At 41.2% G+C, this 18,214-nt stretch overlaps 1 protein-coding gene across 4 annotated transcripts in view; it reads left to right on the forward strand.

Moving 5' to 3' along the window:
* The window catches only part of NIM1K (NIM1 serine/threonine protein kinase), a 58,287-nt gene that overhangs the window by 23,470 nt on the left and 16,603 nt on the right, over positions 1–18,214 (forward strand). For all 4 annotated transcript variants that reach the window (XM_047731147.1, XM_047731148.1, XM_047731149.1 and 1 more), the window contains one exon: positions 16,864–17,877. In XM_047731147.1, the coding sequence (XP_047587103.1) occupies positions 17,586–17,877 (292 nt within the window). In that variant the 5' untranslated portion in view covers positions 16,864–17,585. The remainder of the gene's footprint in view (positions 1–16,863; positions 17,878–18,214) is intronic.

The following is an 18,214-nucleotide window of genomic DNA, read 5'->3' on the forward strand; positions in this document are numbered from 1 at the left end:
GAAGATTCCCACTGTCCAACTCACCTGGTTACAGGAGGGAGCAGGGAAGCGGTCTGAACACCAGGTTGTGCAGTTGCTCAGCCCAACCATACATTGTCAGGAGAAGGAAAACTCACACTTTTTTGGCCTGAGATTCCTTCCAGGGAGTGATGCTAACAAGTAAAACAACACGATGGATATGCAACTACACAATTATTTTTATCCTCAGGGACTATGCAGAGAAAGAGGAAGAAAAAATAAAGTAAAAGGAAGAAATAACATGTAGAAGTAGGGTGATCACATTATATATCATGCAAACAAAGACACTCCGAGAGTGAAAATGCAGCTAATAGTGATTACATTGGGAAATATTTGGACAATTTTTGGCAAACCAGAATGTCTGGCTGGCCTGGGTCTGTGCCATGCCCAGAAGCACACTCCAGCATGTAGGATCAGTTTAATCCTTTTTATCTAATTTTTTCCCTTCCTGACCCTATCTTTTGTGATAAAACTTCTCCCAGCTCCTCTAGGCAAAACATCGTTCGTTCCACCTTCATTTGCTAGTTTTAGCCTGTATAGTTCTCCTTATAAAATCGTTAGCATCACTGAGGCAATGAGGAATGAGGTATATGCCTTCTGCTCAATTTGGTAAAATTCTACCTGTACTTTTAGCTAATTTACTTTTGTGAATGTTCTATAATTATCTGTTCCCTATCTTGTCTGATTCACTATAAGTCCTCATAACCTGTAGACAATCTCTTGAGTTTGCTGACTTGACACATTTTATTTCTACTAACAAACCTTGATACTTTTCTTTCCTCCAATATAATAGAGTTTCCCTCTAGCTAGCAGTGTCCCCTCAAAAGCCGCAGGAGGTTGACTTCTCGGCTGGCTGTGCCCATTGAAATAGCTGTGGGTTGTGAAAGGAAGGAGGCAGGTCTTTTATACATTTGTTCAACAAATTCTTCATTGAGCATTTTGTGTCAGATACTGTTTAGACCCCTAGATTTGTAGTGTATTCTGGGATTTGTCTATTGGTTTTCTTAATGGTATCTTTCTATACCTGGAAATTTTTAGTTCTGAAGAAGTCAAATTCAAATTTTTTTCTCTTTTATGGTTTGTGCTTTTTGTATCTAGTCCAAAACACTTGCCTTACTTCAGGGTTCTGGATTTATTCGCTTATGTATACTTCCAGAAACTTTATAGTCCTAGTTTTTTGTTTGTTTGTTTGTTTAGTTCAGTGATCCATCTCAAACTCATTTCTGGGGATGGTATAGGATAAAAGTCACGGATGCATTGACACAGATATCCAGTGGACTCAGCACCATTTGTTTAAAAGAGAAGTGTTCCCTCCCTCCATTGAATTGACTTGGAGCCTTGGTGGAAAAACAATTTACCATATATATGTAGATCAATTTCTAGACTCTTTATTTTGATGTACTGGTCTATCCTTACCATCTTGATTACTGTAGCTCTCATAAATATAGTCTAAGAAAGTCAAACACAATCACTACCCTTACAGGGTTTATAATCTGAGAAGATAAACAGTCTGATGTAGAAGCCATAATTGTACAAAAAAGTAGAGAAAATCACAGTGCTAGTCACAGATGCTGAAGTACAAAAGAGAATTCCCTTGGTTTTACGGTGTGGTGTGGTGGGTAGGGAAGCTTCCTCAAAGAGATGATGCTTACAGTGGACATTAAAGGATCCGTAGGAGTTTGAGGAAGGTGGGGGGAGGGCGTGCTGGCTTCTAGGAGGAGTGAGGGGGTCTGTGTGGCTGAAGTGCTGTGAGTGGAAGGCAGAGACTAAAGGAGATGATGCCACAGGGAAGACGACCTTGAGCAGAGCCTGCACGGCCATTTTAAGGGTCTTAGCTTTTATTCTGATGAAGAAGAGAGGCCATCAAAAGGTTTTGAGTAGGGGCACCTGGTGGCTCAGTGGGTTAAGCCTCTGCCTTCGGCTCGGGTCATGATCTCAGGATCCTGGGATCGAGCCCCACATCAGGCGCTCTGCTTGGCAGGGAGCCTGCTTTTCCCCCTCTCTCTGCCTGCCTCTCTACTTGTGATCTCTCTCTCTGTCAAATAAATAAATAAAATCTTAAAAAAAAAAAAGGTTTTGAGTAGAATAGTAACATGGTCTGACATCTTTTAGAAGGACCTTCCTAGATGCTCTGAGACAGACCATATTGGGGGATGGCACGGACTGGCACGGACAAGTAAAGACAGAAGCTCTGAGACCAGTTATAAAGACCGTTACTACAATCTAGTTAAACCTGATTGTGGTTTGGACTTAGTGGTAATAATGGGGTGATTGCGATGTGGGTAAAATGGGATAAAATGATTGTGTTGTGGACATATTTTGAAGGTAGAGCCAATAGGATTTACTGATAGATTGAACACGAGATATAAGGTAGTAAGAAGAATCAGGGTTTGGGCTTTATTTTTATTTTTTTTTTTAAAGATTTTATTTATTTATTTGACAGAGATCACAAGTAGATGGAGAGGCAGGCAGAGAGAGAGGAGGAAGCAGGCTCCCTGCTGAGCAGAGAGCCTGATGCGGGACTCAATCCCAGGACCCTGAGATCATGACCTGAGCCGAAGGCAGCAGCTTAACCCACTGAGCCACCCAGGCGCCCAGGGTTTGGGCTTTAAATGGAAGGATGTGTTGTCATTTACCAAGGTGCAAGAGAAGTACATTTAGAGAAGAAAATCAGAAGCTACTTTAGAGTAAATATGAGAGATTACTCCTTAAAATACAAGCAGTTTCCTCTGTAGAGGAAGTAATTAGAGGACACGGTAGAGATAGTCCTATTGTGAGTTGCCAAGCCCAGTGTGAGCAGAACTGTTCTAGGCAATGGAGAAATGGTAGGAGGAAGACATGGTGCCCTGCACATGGACTCTGTTCCCAAGGGAAGTTTGTGAGAAATCTTGACTCACATGAAGTGGAAAAATCATGAAGTCGAGGACCAGATAAGAAGATGGAGGTCTTAAGTGCCCCCAGGATAGTAGCAGCGCAGTGAGTATTAGTCAAAGACTACTTCTAGCAGGAAATGGGAAGGGAGACATCCTCACAGGATGGGAAAACTTAGAGGAAAAAGGGCAAAATTATGGGAATAACCGGGACCGACTCAGGACACAGATATTCTTGGCCTGGCTGGAAGAGTGGTTGGAAGAATTTTTTTAATTGGTTAAAAAATTAGTTCTTTGTACATAGTAGACATCTGATAAAGGCCAACCAATAACATTTATCATATTGGGGGAGGAGACGGAGATACTACTGTACGTAAAACTCCCCTGGGTTCAGTCCTATCCTATGTCAACACCTACTCTTTTGATGCTTTTTGCCCTTTCTCATTTCCTGGGTGGTTTTGTCATAATTCTACTGGAAAACATTCAAGTTGGCCATTCTAAACTGTTTGCGAGGGGAAAGGAGTTGAGCTACAGTATTTCGGCATGTCCATGTCGGCTTATGGATTTTTAATAATCTCATTTGTGTGAATATTATAAAGGTCCAGAAGGGGGCAATATGACACTTGGACTTCAAGAGGGGTTTTTTTCACAGATGCTTTGGAATTCATCCTATATTGTTAAAATCAAGAATCTTTGGTCAGGGCATGATTCCGCAAACCTCATGGGTCCATCACTCTCACTTGCCAGTAAAAAACCTGAAACCGAGAGGGGAAGGGACTTGCTTAAGGTGACACATTTAGTGGGAAGGTCTAGACCCTAAACTTTTTTTTTTTTAAGATTTTATTTTTGTTATTTTGTATTTGATGGGGAGGGGGTAGAGAGAGAAAGAGAGCACAAACACAAGGAGGGGGAACAGCAGGCAGAGGGAGAGGGAGAAGCAGGTTCCCCGCTGGGCAAGGAGCCTGATGTGGAGCTCCATCCCAGGACCCTGAGACAGACATTAAACCGACTGAGCCACCCAGGCACCCCGACCCTAACCTCTTTTTAACCCTAAGTCTTTTTCCTTATAGCTTGTATACAGCTATAAAGCAAAACAAATTTTATCATGTTAAATACAAACAAAACTTCAACCAATGAAATTTAGATTAACAATATCACTTGGAAAGTGTGGATGGTATTGTTCTATTGAAATTAATTTGTTCCTCATAAGTACCTTAAGTAATTATAGTGCATTTAAAAACAGTGACAAAGTCATTCGTATCACACCTTAGTTTCTTTCGTACAACCAGGCCTCAATAAGTATTTGTGAATTTTCTTTGTATGAAGGCATAAATAATTTGAAATATTTTGAAATATCAGAAAACAATCGTCTGTACCACCCACTCCCCGTTTCCACCCCTGCCGGGTTGTCCAGTAGTTCAATCTGTATTCTTCCAGACCTTTTCCAGTGGATACACAAATGGACACATATATTCATATGCGCGTGTCCAAACACCCAATAGTGACTCTCAAATTTCTATATGTATGGGTCTTGGAATAGTGATCTTAACGGAAAAGGTGTCAGCCTGTGTGGTTTTTTGCATGGAAGTTTATATTTAATCTGGTAGGAGAATTTGGGGCGCTGGGAGAGCAAAGACCTATGCGAACCCCATATTGGTTCAGTCTCCACAAGCATCATGTATGGAATCATTTATCTTTCACTAGTGGTTTGGAATGCTATGTCTATTACATAGGAAATTTCCATAATCCGTGAGATCTTTTTTTAAAATTCTCTGTTCTGTTATTTCAGATTGTTCTCATACGCTGACACAAGCTCAGTTTTCCATATTTGGTAACTCCTGTTCCTTCATCAGCACCCTGACTTACTTCTACCACTGACTTACTTCTCAGTGTGAAGGGATCATTGAGGTGTGGGAGGCTCCTAATAAAGGTTTCAAATCCCCCTGAACTGTCGGAACTTTTGTTCTGGAACACTGTTCTCCCTCTCCCTGACCCTCACCCTGCAGCGTCCTGTCATGCTAGCTTTCTTGAGCTCTGCTCAGATAGCAAAGGACAATGTTTCCTCTCTTCTCCTGGGGCCATCGCTCAAACATTATTCCCTGCTTCCTAGTGAATATACTATATCAGAGTTGAAGAAAGTTCTAAGGCAGCAAAAGAGCAGTTTCTGCTTTGACTCACAAATATTTTTAGACCCCTAAAAATAAGCTATGAGCTGCAAATAGGCATGAACGTCCCCACACTGTGTTTCCTAAATTCATTATTTGTGAGGAGATGAAGACTACATTTTGTTTTCTCCTCAGGGCCACCTGCTTGTGAGTCAATCCAGGATTCCATCCTGTATTTTAATGCTATTCCTTATCTACCCTGGACCTTAATGTCCCTTCTTGTTTGTTTAGAGGCCCGCAAAGTCCCTCAGAGGAGATGGGAAGATTTGTGTTTTGGAAATGAATTACGTGTGAGATCAAAATCTTTACAGGGAAGGCCTCGGGTTTCTGCTATGCCCTGATTGGAGCGTGACAACATTCTCTTCCTTATGTGTTTGAAATTTGTGGTTCCACATGTTACAAAGCTTACACAATCTCCACGCTCATGGAGCTGATAGTCAAGAAATCAAAGGCAACTTCCTTTTTCTTTTCTTTATTTTTGATTTAAATACATATTTCCATTAAAAAATAATGTTATTTTATTTTTTTCACCATGGTAACTGCACTCTTGAATCCTCCTCCTCTATTCCCCCCCACCCCGCACATACCTCCCCTCTTATAACTGTCAGTTTTTTCCTCTGTAGTTAAGAGTCTGTTTCTTGGTTTGTCTCTTTCTTTTTTCACCTTTGCTTATTTGTTTTGTTTCTTAAATTCCACATATGGGTGAAATCATATGGTGTTTGTATTTCTCTGACTTATTTCACTTAGCATTATTCTCTCTAGCTCCTTCCATGTCCTTGCAAATGGCAAGATTTCATTCTTTTTTTTATGGCTGAGTAATATTCACATACATATTCAATAATATGGCTGAATGATGGATTATTATTCAGTGATATATATGTGTACACACACACACACACACACACACATATCTATCCAAATCCTTTTTATCTATTCACCCATCAATGGACACTTGGGTTTCTTCCATAATTTGGCTGTTGTAAATAAGGTTGCAGTAAACATGGAATGCATGTATCACTTTGAATTAGTGGGATTTTTTGTTGTTGCTTGTTTGTTTGTTTTGCATTTTTGGATAAATACCCACTGGTGCAATTCCTGCATTATGGGGTAGTTCTATTTATAGCTTTTTTGAGGAACCTCCATACTGTTTCCCACAGTGGCGGACCCAGTTTGCATTCCCACCAACAGTGCACAAGGGTTCCTTTTCTCCGCATCTTCCACTTCACTGTTTCTTGTGTTGTTGAGGTGTTGTGTTGTGTTGTGATGTCTCACTGTGGTTTTGATTTGCATTTCCCTGATGAGTGATGTCGAGCATCTTTTCATGGGTCTGTTGGCAAAAGCAATTTCTTAACTTTAGTCAGGCTTAGTTTTGTGTTTTGTTTTTATTTTGATCTATGACAAGGGGATGACAACACCCCCCACCACAGGACTGTCATGTCATGTCATTCATCTGTCTATTTGTCACTTGTTGTGTCAAATGACACAAATTTGTCATTTGTTGTGAAATACCTAACATTTTAAAATTACAAATATATTTTTGGTCTAGTAAATTTTGACAATCTTTTTAAAAATAGCATTCTAGAAAACTTTAAGCAGATACAAAAATAGTGCAAAGAATGTTATGAACTTCCATATTCTCATCACCCAGCTTTGTATATGATCAATTCATGGCCAATCTTATTTCATTTAAATTTCCATTATTTCCCCCACTCCTGGTTATTTTGAAACACACCCCAAACATATCATTTCATCTAGCAATCTTTTTTTCTGAAACTTTGTTTTTTTTTAACTGACAGTTGACACACAGTGTTACATTAGTTTCAGCTATTCAACATAGTGATTCAAAAGTCTATACCTTATGTTATGCTCAACATGAGTGTAGCTACCATCTGTCATATCTTTACAATACTATTGACTATATTCTCTATGCTGTACCTTTTGTCCCTGTGACTCAGTCATTCTGCAACTGTAAGCCTGTATCTCCCTCTCCCTTTCACACATTTTAGCCATTCCCCTACCTATCTTCCTTCTGGCAACCATCAATTTGTGGGTCTGTTTCTGCTTTTTGTTTGTTTATTTGTTTTGGGGTTTTTTTTTTGGATTTCACATATAAGTGAAATTGTAAGTTTTTTGTCTTTCTCTGTCAGACTTATTTCACTTTGCATTATACCCTCTAGGTCCATTGGTGTTGTTGCAGATGGCAAGATCTCATTCTTTTTTATGGTTTAGTGATTTTTATGGCTTAATAATTATATAAGTACACCACATCTTTATCCATTCATTCATCAACGGTCACTTGGGTTGCTTCCATATCTTGGCTACTGTAAATAACACCACAATAAACATTGGGGATGCATATATCTTTTTGAATTAGTGTTTCTGTTTCCTTTGGGTAAAATTCTAGTAGTGAATTACTGGATCATATGGTATTTCTGTTTTTAGAGGAAACTCCATATTGTTTTCCACAGTGGCTGCACCAATTTACACTCCTACCACCAGGGCACGAGAGTTCCTTTTTCTTTACCTCCTTGCCAATTTTTGTCCTTTTGATTTTAGCCATTGTGACAGGTGTGAGGTGATATCTCATTGTGGTTTTCATTGGCGTTTCCCTGATGATGAGTGATGCTGGGCATCTTGTCATTGTGTCTGTCTGCCGTCTGTGTGTCTTCTTTGGAAAAATGTCTATTCGGGTTTACTGTCTGTTTTTAATCAGATTATTTGTTTGTTTTTGTGTTCGATTGTATAAGTTCTTTATATATTTTGGATATTAACCCCTTATCATTTATTTTATTTGTGAATATCTTCTCCCATTCAGTAGGTTGACTTTTTGTTCTGTTAATGTATCTTTCACTGTACAAAAACTTTTTGTTTTGGTGTAGTTCCAACAGTTTATTTTTGCTTTTGTTTCCCTTGCCTCAGGAGACATATTTAGAAGAATGTTGCTAAGACCGATGTCAAAGAAACTACTTCCTACCTTTTCTTCTAGGAGTTTCATGATTTCAGGTCTCTTATTTAGGTCTTTAATACATTTTAATTTTATTTTTGTACATGGTATAGGAAAGTGGTCCAGTTTCTCATCTAAAAATCATTTTTAGGGAGCCTGGGTGGCTCAGTGGGTTAAGCCGCTGCCTTCGGCTCAGGTCATGATCTCAGGGTCCTGGGATCGAGTCCCGCATCGGGCTCTCTGCTCAGCAGGGAGCCTGCTTCTCTCTCTCTCTCTCTCTCTCTCTCTGCCTGCCTCTCTGTCTACTTGTGATCTCTCTCTGTCAAATAAAAAAAATAAATAAAAAAAATAAAGTATCTTAATATCTTTAAAAAAAAATAAATAAAAATCATTTTTAAAGTTTAGTGTTTGATCCCACTTAAAACTTTAAAACTTTTTAAACATTTTTTACTGTATAACTGATTTCATTTCTTTTTAAATATTTTATCTGATTAACAAAATGCTTCTAAAATACTAATAATTCTTATAAATATAATTTAAACATATAAACAGGGTGAACCTTATATTTTCTTAAATATATTCCTATGCTATTTATGAACAATAAATTTTCAACTCAAAACCATAAATCTAAACCAATTATTCAATTCTTCATTTAAAATTAGAATCACCAAGCTTTTTGTTATTTATTCTGCTAGATTTTCTTCACATTACAAGTACCTAAAATACCATTCCATACATCATCAAAACAAAAGTATTAATACTATGGGATTTGAGTCGCTTAAACATTTCTGGTTCTGACGATAAATCTTCCCAAGGTTAAAAGATACTTGATTGCTAAGTATTGTGTCATTCTAGATGTTACAGAAGTAGGCATCTCCCAGCTAGATTGTCACATCTGTGGATTAAACTCAACTAAATCCCTTTTATGTTTTATTCTATACTGAATAGTTTTACTAATTTTTTTCTTGGGACCCAAATTCCTACAGATATTTAATGGACAGTTGAATATTTTATAGTTTTGTCTAACTTTGTGGGCAGAGTTGTAAGAAAAATGCCAATGACATGGAGAGTCTGAGTGACTCAGTCTATTAAGCATCTGCCTTTGGCTCAGGTCATGATCCCAAGGTCCTAGGATCCAGCCCCACATTGTGGTCTCTGCTCAGCGGGAGCCTGCTTCTCCCTCTCCCTGCCATCCCCTTGATTGTACACACTCTCTTCTGTGTCAAATAAATAAATCAAATCTAAAAAGAAAAATACCAATGACAAAAAGATAGTCTGTGAGGATGAATTAGATGGTTAAATAAGATTTATGAACACTGAATTAAACAAGCAAATGAGCAAGACACTCTGTCTGTGTGTGTGTGTGTGTGTGTGTGTGTGTGTGTGTTATCTACCACAATACTGTAAGGTACTAAACACAGATCCCTGAGTGGTATCACATGTGCCACTCTCAGTTGACCTTGACTGTGGACCTTTGGATGACCCTCCCCTTTTCTTCTGGTGATGTTCCTAGAAAACCTAGAGCAGACTGCAAATTGGCAACCTGAATGCCAAATCTGGCCTGATATTTCAGTTTTCCTTGGCCACAGGGTATTTTTTAAATATTTAATCCACCATTTAAAAATTGAGAGAGTTCATCAAAACTTTCTTGATTTCCAGCTGCTTTTAAACAAAAGGCCAGGTGAAAAGAAGCCTGCATTCTAGCAGGGCTGCTCTGGCTGGAACTGAGTGTAGCCTTCTTCATCATGCTTGGGATGGGCATTAAGCAAGGTTCGGGCATTTCTCCAAGCCCCATAGAACACCTGCATGGCCCTCTAGGTATTTGAATCTGTCACCTTGATGGTTGAGGCTGACCTTGATGGCTGAGGGGACCTCAAGTGTGGTAGAACTCCGTGTGGGACGAGCTGGTGTGTAAGTTCATCAGACTGGGTGGACTGGGCATGGACAGGATGTTAAGTGGAATGGGGGAGACCTGCGCTGAGTAGCCAGTGAAGGAGCCTGTAAGGTCAGGCAGGGTGAGATGTAGTGTTAAGAACAACACTGCCCGGGGCGCCTGGGTGGCTCAGTGGGTTAAGCCGCTGCCTTCGGCTCAGGTCATGATCTCAGAGTCCTGGGATCGAGCCCCACATCGGGCTCTCTGCTCAGCGGGGAGCCTGCTTCCTCCTCTCTCTCTGCCTGCCTCTCTGCCTGCTTGTGATCTCTCTGTCAAATAAATAAAAATAAAATCTTTAAAAAAAAAAAAAAAAGAACAACACTGCCTTTCTTCACTAGGGCACACCCAGTTTATGCTGATTTTCCGTTTGCTTCAAAATTTCCCAGTGGTCTCCTCCCCATGAAGATCTGGATATGTGTTTTGAGAAATAAAGAGCTAAGGTCAAAAGCTAAGGCAGTGCAAATGATTTTTAAGTGGTAAAAAATACTTTTAAATGAAACTTATTCCCTAAAGATCCTCCCTGAGGGTGCACCATGCCTGAGAAAGGATTCAGTGGGATTGTCTATCATTGCGTCCTGTTGCCACACAGAGAAAACCCAGCTTTTCCTCTAAGCAAACCAGTGCCTGCCCTTGCCAACCAATAAAAAGGTTGTCTGAAAGCCTGGTTCAGAAGTTCTGTAATTTAAACTCAGACAAAGAGAACATAAGCCAGATGGTTTTCTTTGATATACTCTTCCCAGTGGGTTGCAAGTCAAGAGAAGGAATTACTAAGTAAGCTCTGTTTTCTTTAATCTTATTTAATGCATTGCTATTCAGCAACAGTAAGCTAATAATTAAGGACCAATCTGCCTCCTCCAGAAACTTTGATCTATAGTGATGTGACTCCATGTTTTTGGCTGGCTCATTTATGTCCATAAAAATTGGTCAAAATCAAAAGGGTAAAGGTAAAGCCCCCAACAAATGCGTCTGAGAAGAGGGTGATGTCATTTCCATCATTTGCATATTTTTCGCATGATGTAATTTGATGTTTTGGAACCCTCCTAGAAGGTAATCTAAATATAAGCTATTTATAGCAACCCCACAACACAACCTATAATCAGGATTCCTATTTCCAAACATCTAAGAAAAGAGTTTAGGGGAAAAAATTACATAAAATAAAAACAGTATTCGTTATACACATACCTAAATGGGGTTTATCTTTCCAATAGATTTTTTTTCTTCTCCTTTTTTATTCTACTGGAATATTTGAGAATCTGGAGTTTTCCCTTATTCATTACGGTTTTTGAAATTGCTGAAATTCGTTGGCAATTCAAGTACAAGAGGAACCATATGTCTTTACTGGGGACACAATAATGTAACTCTAGAAATTCTAATAATTAGATGTTAGACTTCCTGAGTTGATTACCTAATTTTCTTATTTTTTCTCTATTGCTCATGTCTTCTAGATTTTTTTTTTTTTTTACAAATCTTAAATCGAATTATTTAATTTCACTTTTGAAAAGAACTCTTTTTGGTTCTCTGAGGGCTTATGTTTGTTTCTTTTAGCATTTTGTCCTGTTTTTTTTTTTATAGATGCAATATCTTTTCTTTGGTCTTCTGCTTCCTGCATCGCTCTCTGTTTCTTTCAAGTTCCTTTGGGTTGTTGTTGTTTTGGTTAAGGATGGTTTCTTTCTTTGATTTTGGAGCCTTTCCTCAGGTGTCTGGTGCTTCGCCACTTGACATTCATTCAAAGCAGAAGGCACTAAAATCTGATTGGAAGCCCGCTGCCATCAAGTGCCAGACACCTGGAGGACTGCACAGTAGGTGGTCAGACAGCTTTTGTGTTGAAGAATCTGCAAATACTGGTTTCAGGAGATCTTTCCTCTTGAGGGATCTGGTTTATCCAAAAGAGGAATCCAGGGCACCTGACTGGCTCAGTCAATAGAACATGTGACTTCTGATTCCAGAGTCATGAGTTCGAGCCCCACACTGGGGATAGAGTTTACTTAATACAAAAAGAGAGAGAGAGAGAATGAGAGAGGAATTCCCTGCCTGGAAGATTATACAGGTGTTTCCCTCCATTCTGGAAACTCAGAGTGCGAGGGTATGGAGAGAAGGGAATGGGGGATCCCACAACCCAGAGTCTGACTGTACCTTTTGTCCTGGGCCTTGCACTCTGAGCTGGGCTGTGGATGGGAGGAGAAAATAACAAGCTGTCTTTGAGAAACAGCCGGGGGTCTTACTGCTCCACATTTCAAACAGTTCCTGTTGTGTTTTGGTCTGCTTCATTCCTCCAAACATAGAGGCACTTGGTCTCTCAGAGTTTGAAGTCTTTCGAGTGTTTTGAAAGATGAATCTTGGTAGCATGCCAATGAGGTAGATGTTGCACTTTTTGTGACTGTCTTTGCCAAGTAACTCACTGCTCCTCAGTTTGCTTTTGGACCCCATAGAACCATGTGGACATCTCACGTTGGCTGTTTATGCCCCTTTTCCTCCTATTCCTATTGTGGGTTTTTGGACGGAAGCAGAAATAAATGAAAGTACAAAATATTCCGTATTTAATCAGAATTCCTAATTTTGTTTTGACTTCAAAAACAATCCATTGGATATTAGAGAATTAGGTTTGTAATTTCTCTGCGTAACCAAAATAAAGCAAACTTATTGGGTATGATGGCAACACATTACATATTTTTAATTATTTTCCTTTTTAAGTCCAAGTACATGCATATGGGGAAAATGTAAATAAGATAAAAGAGTAGGGGCGCCTGGGTAGCTCAGTGGGTTAAGCCTCTGCCTTCGGCTCAGATCATGATCCCAGGCTCTTGGGATCGAGCCCCGCATTGGGCTCTCTGCTTGGCAGGGAGCCTGCTTCCCCCCACTCTCTCTGCCTGCCTCTCTGCCTACTTGTGATCTCTGTCTGTAAAATAAATAAATAAAATCTTTAAAAAAAAAGAGTAAATAGTGAAAAGTACACCTTTCTCTCACTTCGGCCCCCCAGTCCAATCCTTTTCCCCAGGCGCAATAATTATTGTCAGGTCCTTAGGGGTGCCCTCCTCTCTCTTACGCTCCTGACATCACATTTATATACACTCTTCTGATCTCTTAACAATTCCTGTTGGATATTGTAACTCATTCTTTTCCGTAAGTGCATAATAATCCGGACTGTCATTTATTTAACCAGTTCCCTACTGATGGCCACAAAAACAGTGTTTAGTTTTTGCTGCAAAAACAATGCAGTCATGAATCTCAGTCTAGCAATCCTTATACTAGAAATAGGTATATTTTTGTGCAGCGTGCATAAGTTAACTCTAGAAGTAGAATCATTGAGGCAAAGGCACATGCGCTCGCGCTTCCCTAGTTAATGCCAGGCTGCCTTCCAAGCACTTGTACCCGTTTATACTCTCAGTAGCAATGAATGAGGATCCCTGTTTCCCAAACCTTCTTTCACCGAAAACGTTTCTGTAGGGATAACCTGGGGCTCAGTTGATTAAGTGTCTGCCCTCGGTTCAGGTCACAATCCCAGGATCGTGGGATTGAGCTATGAGTTGGGCTCCCTGCTCAGGGAGAGCCTGCTCTTCCCTCTCTCCCTCTGCCACTCCCCCTGCTTGTGCTCTCTCTCTCTCTCTGTGTCAGATAAATAAGTAAAACCTTTAAAAAAATGTTTTCATAGTTTCCAAATCTATTGGTTTTTTAAAAATCTAATTTCTGTGTAGTTTTATGAGCATTTCTTTGGTTGTAAGTGAAGCTGAGCATCTTTGTCTACGTTACAGACCCATTTGGATTTTCTGTGAAATGTCTGCTCATGTTCTTTACCAACTTTTTGGAGATATTGGTATTTTCCTAATCAATCTGTAAAAATTATTTATCTAAAACTCAGACCTTTGTCCATCATATATGTTGGCAAGCTTTTCCAGTTTGTTGTTTAATCTGTTTTATTTGCAGTGCCTGGGTGGCTTAGTCAGTTAAATGTCCTACTCTTGATCTCAGCCCAGGTCTTGATCTCAGGGCCACGAGTTCAAGTCCCACATTGGGCTCCACACTGGGTGTGCAGCCTACTTAAAAAAATAATAATAATTTGCTTTATTTCTTTTTGACACCTTTGGGCAAACAATGTTATCAATTTATGTACTCAAATTTAATGTTTTCTTTTCTGGCCTTCTCTGAGATCATAAAAAAATTTTGCGGGGGGGGGGGGCGCCTGAATGGCTCAGTCAGTTAAGCATCTGCCTTCAGCTCAGGTCATGATCCCAGGAGCCTGGGATCGAGTTCTGTCTGCATCAGGGTCCCTGCTCAGTGTGGAGCCTGCTTATCCCCTCCCTCTGCCATTCCCTCTGCTTATGCTCTCTGGCTCTCTCTCTCTCTGTCTAATAAATAAAATCTCTAAAAAATTTTTTTTTAAATTTTTTCTAGTATTTTCTGGTTTCATTTGTTTTACATTTACGCAGTGACCTATTTGGAATTTATCTGGCAGTAGGATGAGTTAGGGGTTCAAATTTTTTCAAGTTGGCTTGCTGCCTGTTTCAACAAGTTGCGCCATTCATCCTCAATACAAACCCACCACAACATTTTCAAAATTGTAAAAACTTCTTTATCTGATCTAAACAGAAGATTAACTATCTCCCTAGCCATGAAGGCAAGACAATTGGTTTCAAGGCCGTTATGCAAGAAATTTAAGTTGTAGGTAGAGGGTATGTAATGTAAGATAAAGCCTGACGCCTGACAATTGTGCCTGACTCTCTATGTCAAATTAGGAGGAGAGGAGAGGAATTCCTGGGGGCGCCTGAAGTTAACGAGGGTATCGAGTCTAAAACCCAACTGTAAATCCCAGGCCTGAACAGAGTTGAAGAAACAGTGCCCAAATCAGGAGCACTGGGCAGGGGGTTGGGGTTGGGGGACAGGTTCCAGGAAAGCAGAGAAGACCTGACCAAGCGTGGGGAGTTAGAGAACAGGTTCCAGGAGGCATGAGTGAGGCGTGGGTGACTGGGGAGAGCTGATCCTTTGGAAGGAGCAAGAATGGGGGAGATAGTGCATTTCTAAGCAGCCCCCTAACAATTTGCTGTGGGATGGTGGAATTCTGACTAAGCTTTCACCTATTGAAGAAGGTGGGACCAGGAATCCCAACAGCCAGCAGAGGGGACCTCTGGCCTTGGAAATATGGACTGAAATAAGATTTCTGAGATATTCAAGTAAATGTTGGGACAGCGTGATTCGTTTATAACTAAAAATATTTACCTCTACTAAATCATACCCAAACGTAACAGTCAATAAATTACCAATAAATTGGTAAGTTAATTCGTCTTTCTTCGTCGGACATTTATCAGATAAGTGGCAGGGAATGTGCTGAGCTCTGGGAGCTAGAATAAGGTGCAGGTCCTTGCCATGCAGTTGCTCATCAGCTGGGGCTCAGGTAGGCAAGCGGCAGAGACAGCATAGCCATGAGGTGCTCTCAGAGACGCCCAGGAAGGACTCAGACCCAAGAAGTTCTTCATGGCCTACTGGAGCACAAGATGTTAAAGTACTGGTTCCTGTCTAAAATCCTTGCTCTCTCTATACAGGTAAAGCCGCAGACTTATAATGTCAGAATTATAATGAATGTCACTGCGCTTCTCATCTGTGTGGAAACTGTTCGCCGGGGATCTGAGGGAATCTAGGGCCACTTGATCTTCCTAGAGATTCTTAATCTGAAGGATGGGTTTCAGAGGGTCTGTTAACCCCTTAAAATTGGATGCAAATTATATGCTCATGCTTTTAACTTCTAAGGGATAGGGTCATAGATTCTGTGAGAATTTCAAAGGAGCATGTGACCCCGGAAATCTTAAGAACCAATGAGTAGATTTTCCTCAACTTAATTAAGGATATTTTATCTTGAGAACATCTTTTAAGACATCCTAATCAAACTCTAACCTAGAGGTGTGTGTGGTTGCTAATACCTGGTCCCTTTTAAAACTTTCTTCCTTACCCTTCTTCTAGCTTCCTCAAACCCTGTCCCAACAAAGGAACAGAGCTGGGTGGCAGTTTACTCTTTCCTGTCTTTATCTTTATTTGGCAACCCCATATTAAACCACAATAATAATATAAGCAACTCTGTACTTAATTGTAATAATGTGATATCAAACAGAATTCAAAATTTACATTTCCATGGCAATCTCATGTTTTCTTGGGTTTTTAGTTCCATGATCCAGTCCAAAAATCAAATTCAATGCACTTTCTTTATATAGGACATGTTGAGGGAGAGAGGAGGAAAGCAAGACATACAGATGAATTACACCATGTGCCCACTTCATGGAGATAAGACATTTTGGAAAATGCACAGAGTGTGGTGGAAAGAGATTATTTCTTCCTGGAGGGTGCAGGAGAGTCATGACGATGTTCCTGCTGGACAGTATTTCTTCACTGAGGATGCCATAAGCTTCTGTCTTCCAGCAACACTACCCTCTGTTTCTTCACCTTCAGAATGAGTTCTCAGGCCTGGAAGCTAAAACCTGATCAGAAATCCCCAGAAAATAAGGCTGGGAGAAAAATCAGCCTTTGTCATAAAATGGCAAGTAAAGAGAGTGGGAGCAACCAATCTAGGAAAATCTGTACAAAAACATACAGTGTAACAGGAAATATAATACACACATTGTTTTTTAAATCAGTGTAAGAATTTTGGAAAACTGGTATTAATAGGAAATCTTTATCATCATTAGTGCTATATTATTATTTTAAAAGTCTGGCTTTAAACAATTCAAGGCAACATGCATATTTTCCTAAATGTCAAGAAACAGAAAAATAGTTTTGCTAAAAATATTTACAGGCTGTGAAGGTTTTTCTAAAATGTAGCTTGAGGAGTGTGTGTGTGTGTGTGTGTGTGTACATTTTCTTCTTAGTATTATAAGGCAGTTTCATGTTCACTATAAATCTTGTACAGTACATTAGCATAGGCAAGTAAATTTTCTTATTCTCTGTTTTCAGGATGAATCAGCACCGGCCAAATTTTTGAGACAGCTCGCGGCTTAGAGGGAGGCTCATCTAAATAAAGGCCAGCTAAAGTGACGTGGCAGGGACTTAATCCTTCTCCGGCAGCCCGTGTGACCAGAAGGCTGATTTGCAAGTTTCTTCTTTCCTGGGGTCCAGATCATTGGGTCCCCGGGGCCCTGCAACTCTCCGGCAGGAGAAGTGCAAAATGAAGGGGGTCGGAGCTGAAGGCCAGCAGCAGGGACCTGGGGGCCTCCGAGGGGCCCTTACACACCAGAGTGGAAGATTCTCGAGCCGTCAAAGGAAATAGCAAACTGGAGCCTTTGTCTCAGGCGCGGGCACCTACCACAGAGCATCAGACCGCATGGGCCGCCGGAAGGTTCCTGGAGCCCAGACAGGAAAGCGGTTACGGTGACTGGATGTGTGCGCGCCGGACAGTGAGCGCTGGGCCGTGCACCGTGAAGGAAGGGGTGAGATGTCCGCAGTGAGGGGGGCAGCTCTCGGCTTGGCGGGGCAGGCTCTGCCGGCCTGTCCGCCTCTGCCCTCCTCTCCCTGAAGCCTCGAAGGGGACTGAGTGCTCTGCAGGCCTGCCGTCGAGGACGCGGGGCTCTGACCGGCCCCAACTCCCCTCGCCCACCCCCTTGGCCCTGGCGCCGCTCCTCACCTGCCTTCCATCGGAGCCTCTCGGCCGAGACGGAGATGCGAGCCTGTGGTGGACGATGACCGCAGTGTACGCGCATGGAGGCGGCCTGGTGACCCCCCACTATGCCAGGTGGGATCGGCGGGAGAGCGCGGAAAGCGGCTGCCAGACGGAGTGCAGCAAGGACGAGGAGGACGGGCAGCCCCGCCAGCCGACACCCTTTGAGAAGCTGATGCAGGACATGTCCCAAGATGAGAAGGTGTTGAGGGAGATCACGCTGGGGAAACGGATTGGCTTCTACCGAATCCGAGGGGAGATTGGAAGTGGGAACTTTTCCCAAGTCAAGCTCGGGATTCACTCCCTAACCAAAGGTAGGATCTGACCTTCCAGGATCCTCTCCCCTGGTACCGGGAGCTCGTCTGCCGCAGGGGTTTGGAGGCCAGGGCCAGGGCAGTGGGTGAAGTGACATCACCGAGGCCCTGAGGGTCACAAGCGTTGTCCCCTCACACCTTCCATTATTACCTCAGTGGATTTTCATAGGAACACTGTGAGGTCAGTATTTTTATTTCCATTTACAGATAGGGAAACTGAGATCAAAAGAGGTTAAATATTGTTTTGGCAGTTCAATCTTGAAAGATTTTGACTCTAAAAACTCTTCCACCGTACCGCATGGACGAACTCATTTCATGTGAGGGGTCTCTGTCCTCT

Source organism: Lutra lutra, chromosome 5 (assembly GCF_902655055.1).
Source record: "Lutra lutra chromosome 5, mLutLut1.2, whole genome shotgun sequence".
NCBI classification, from domain to species: domain Eukaryota; kingdom Metazoa; phylum Chordata; class Mammalia; order Carnivora; family Mustelidae; genus Lutra; species Lutra lutra.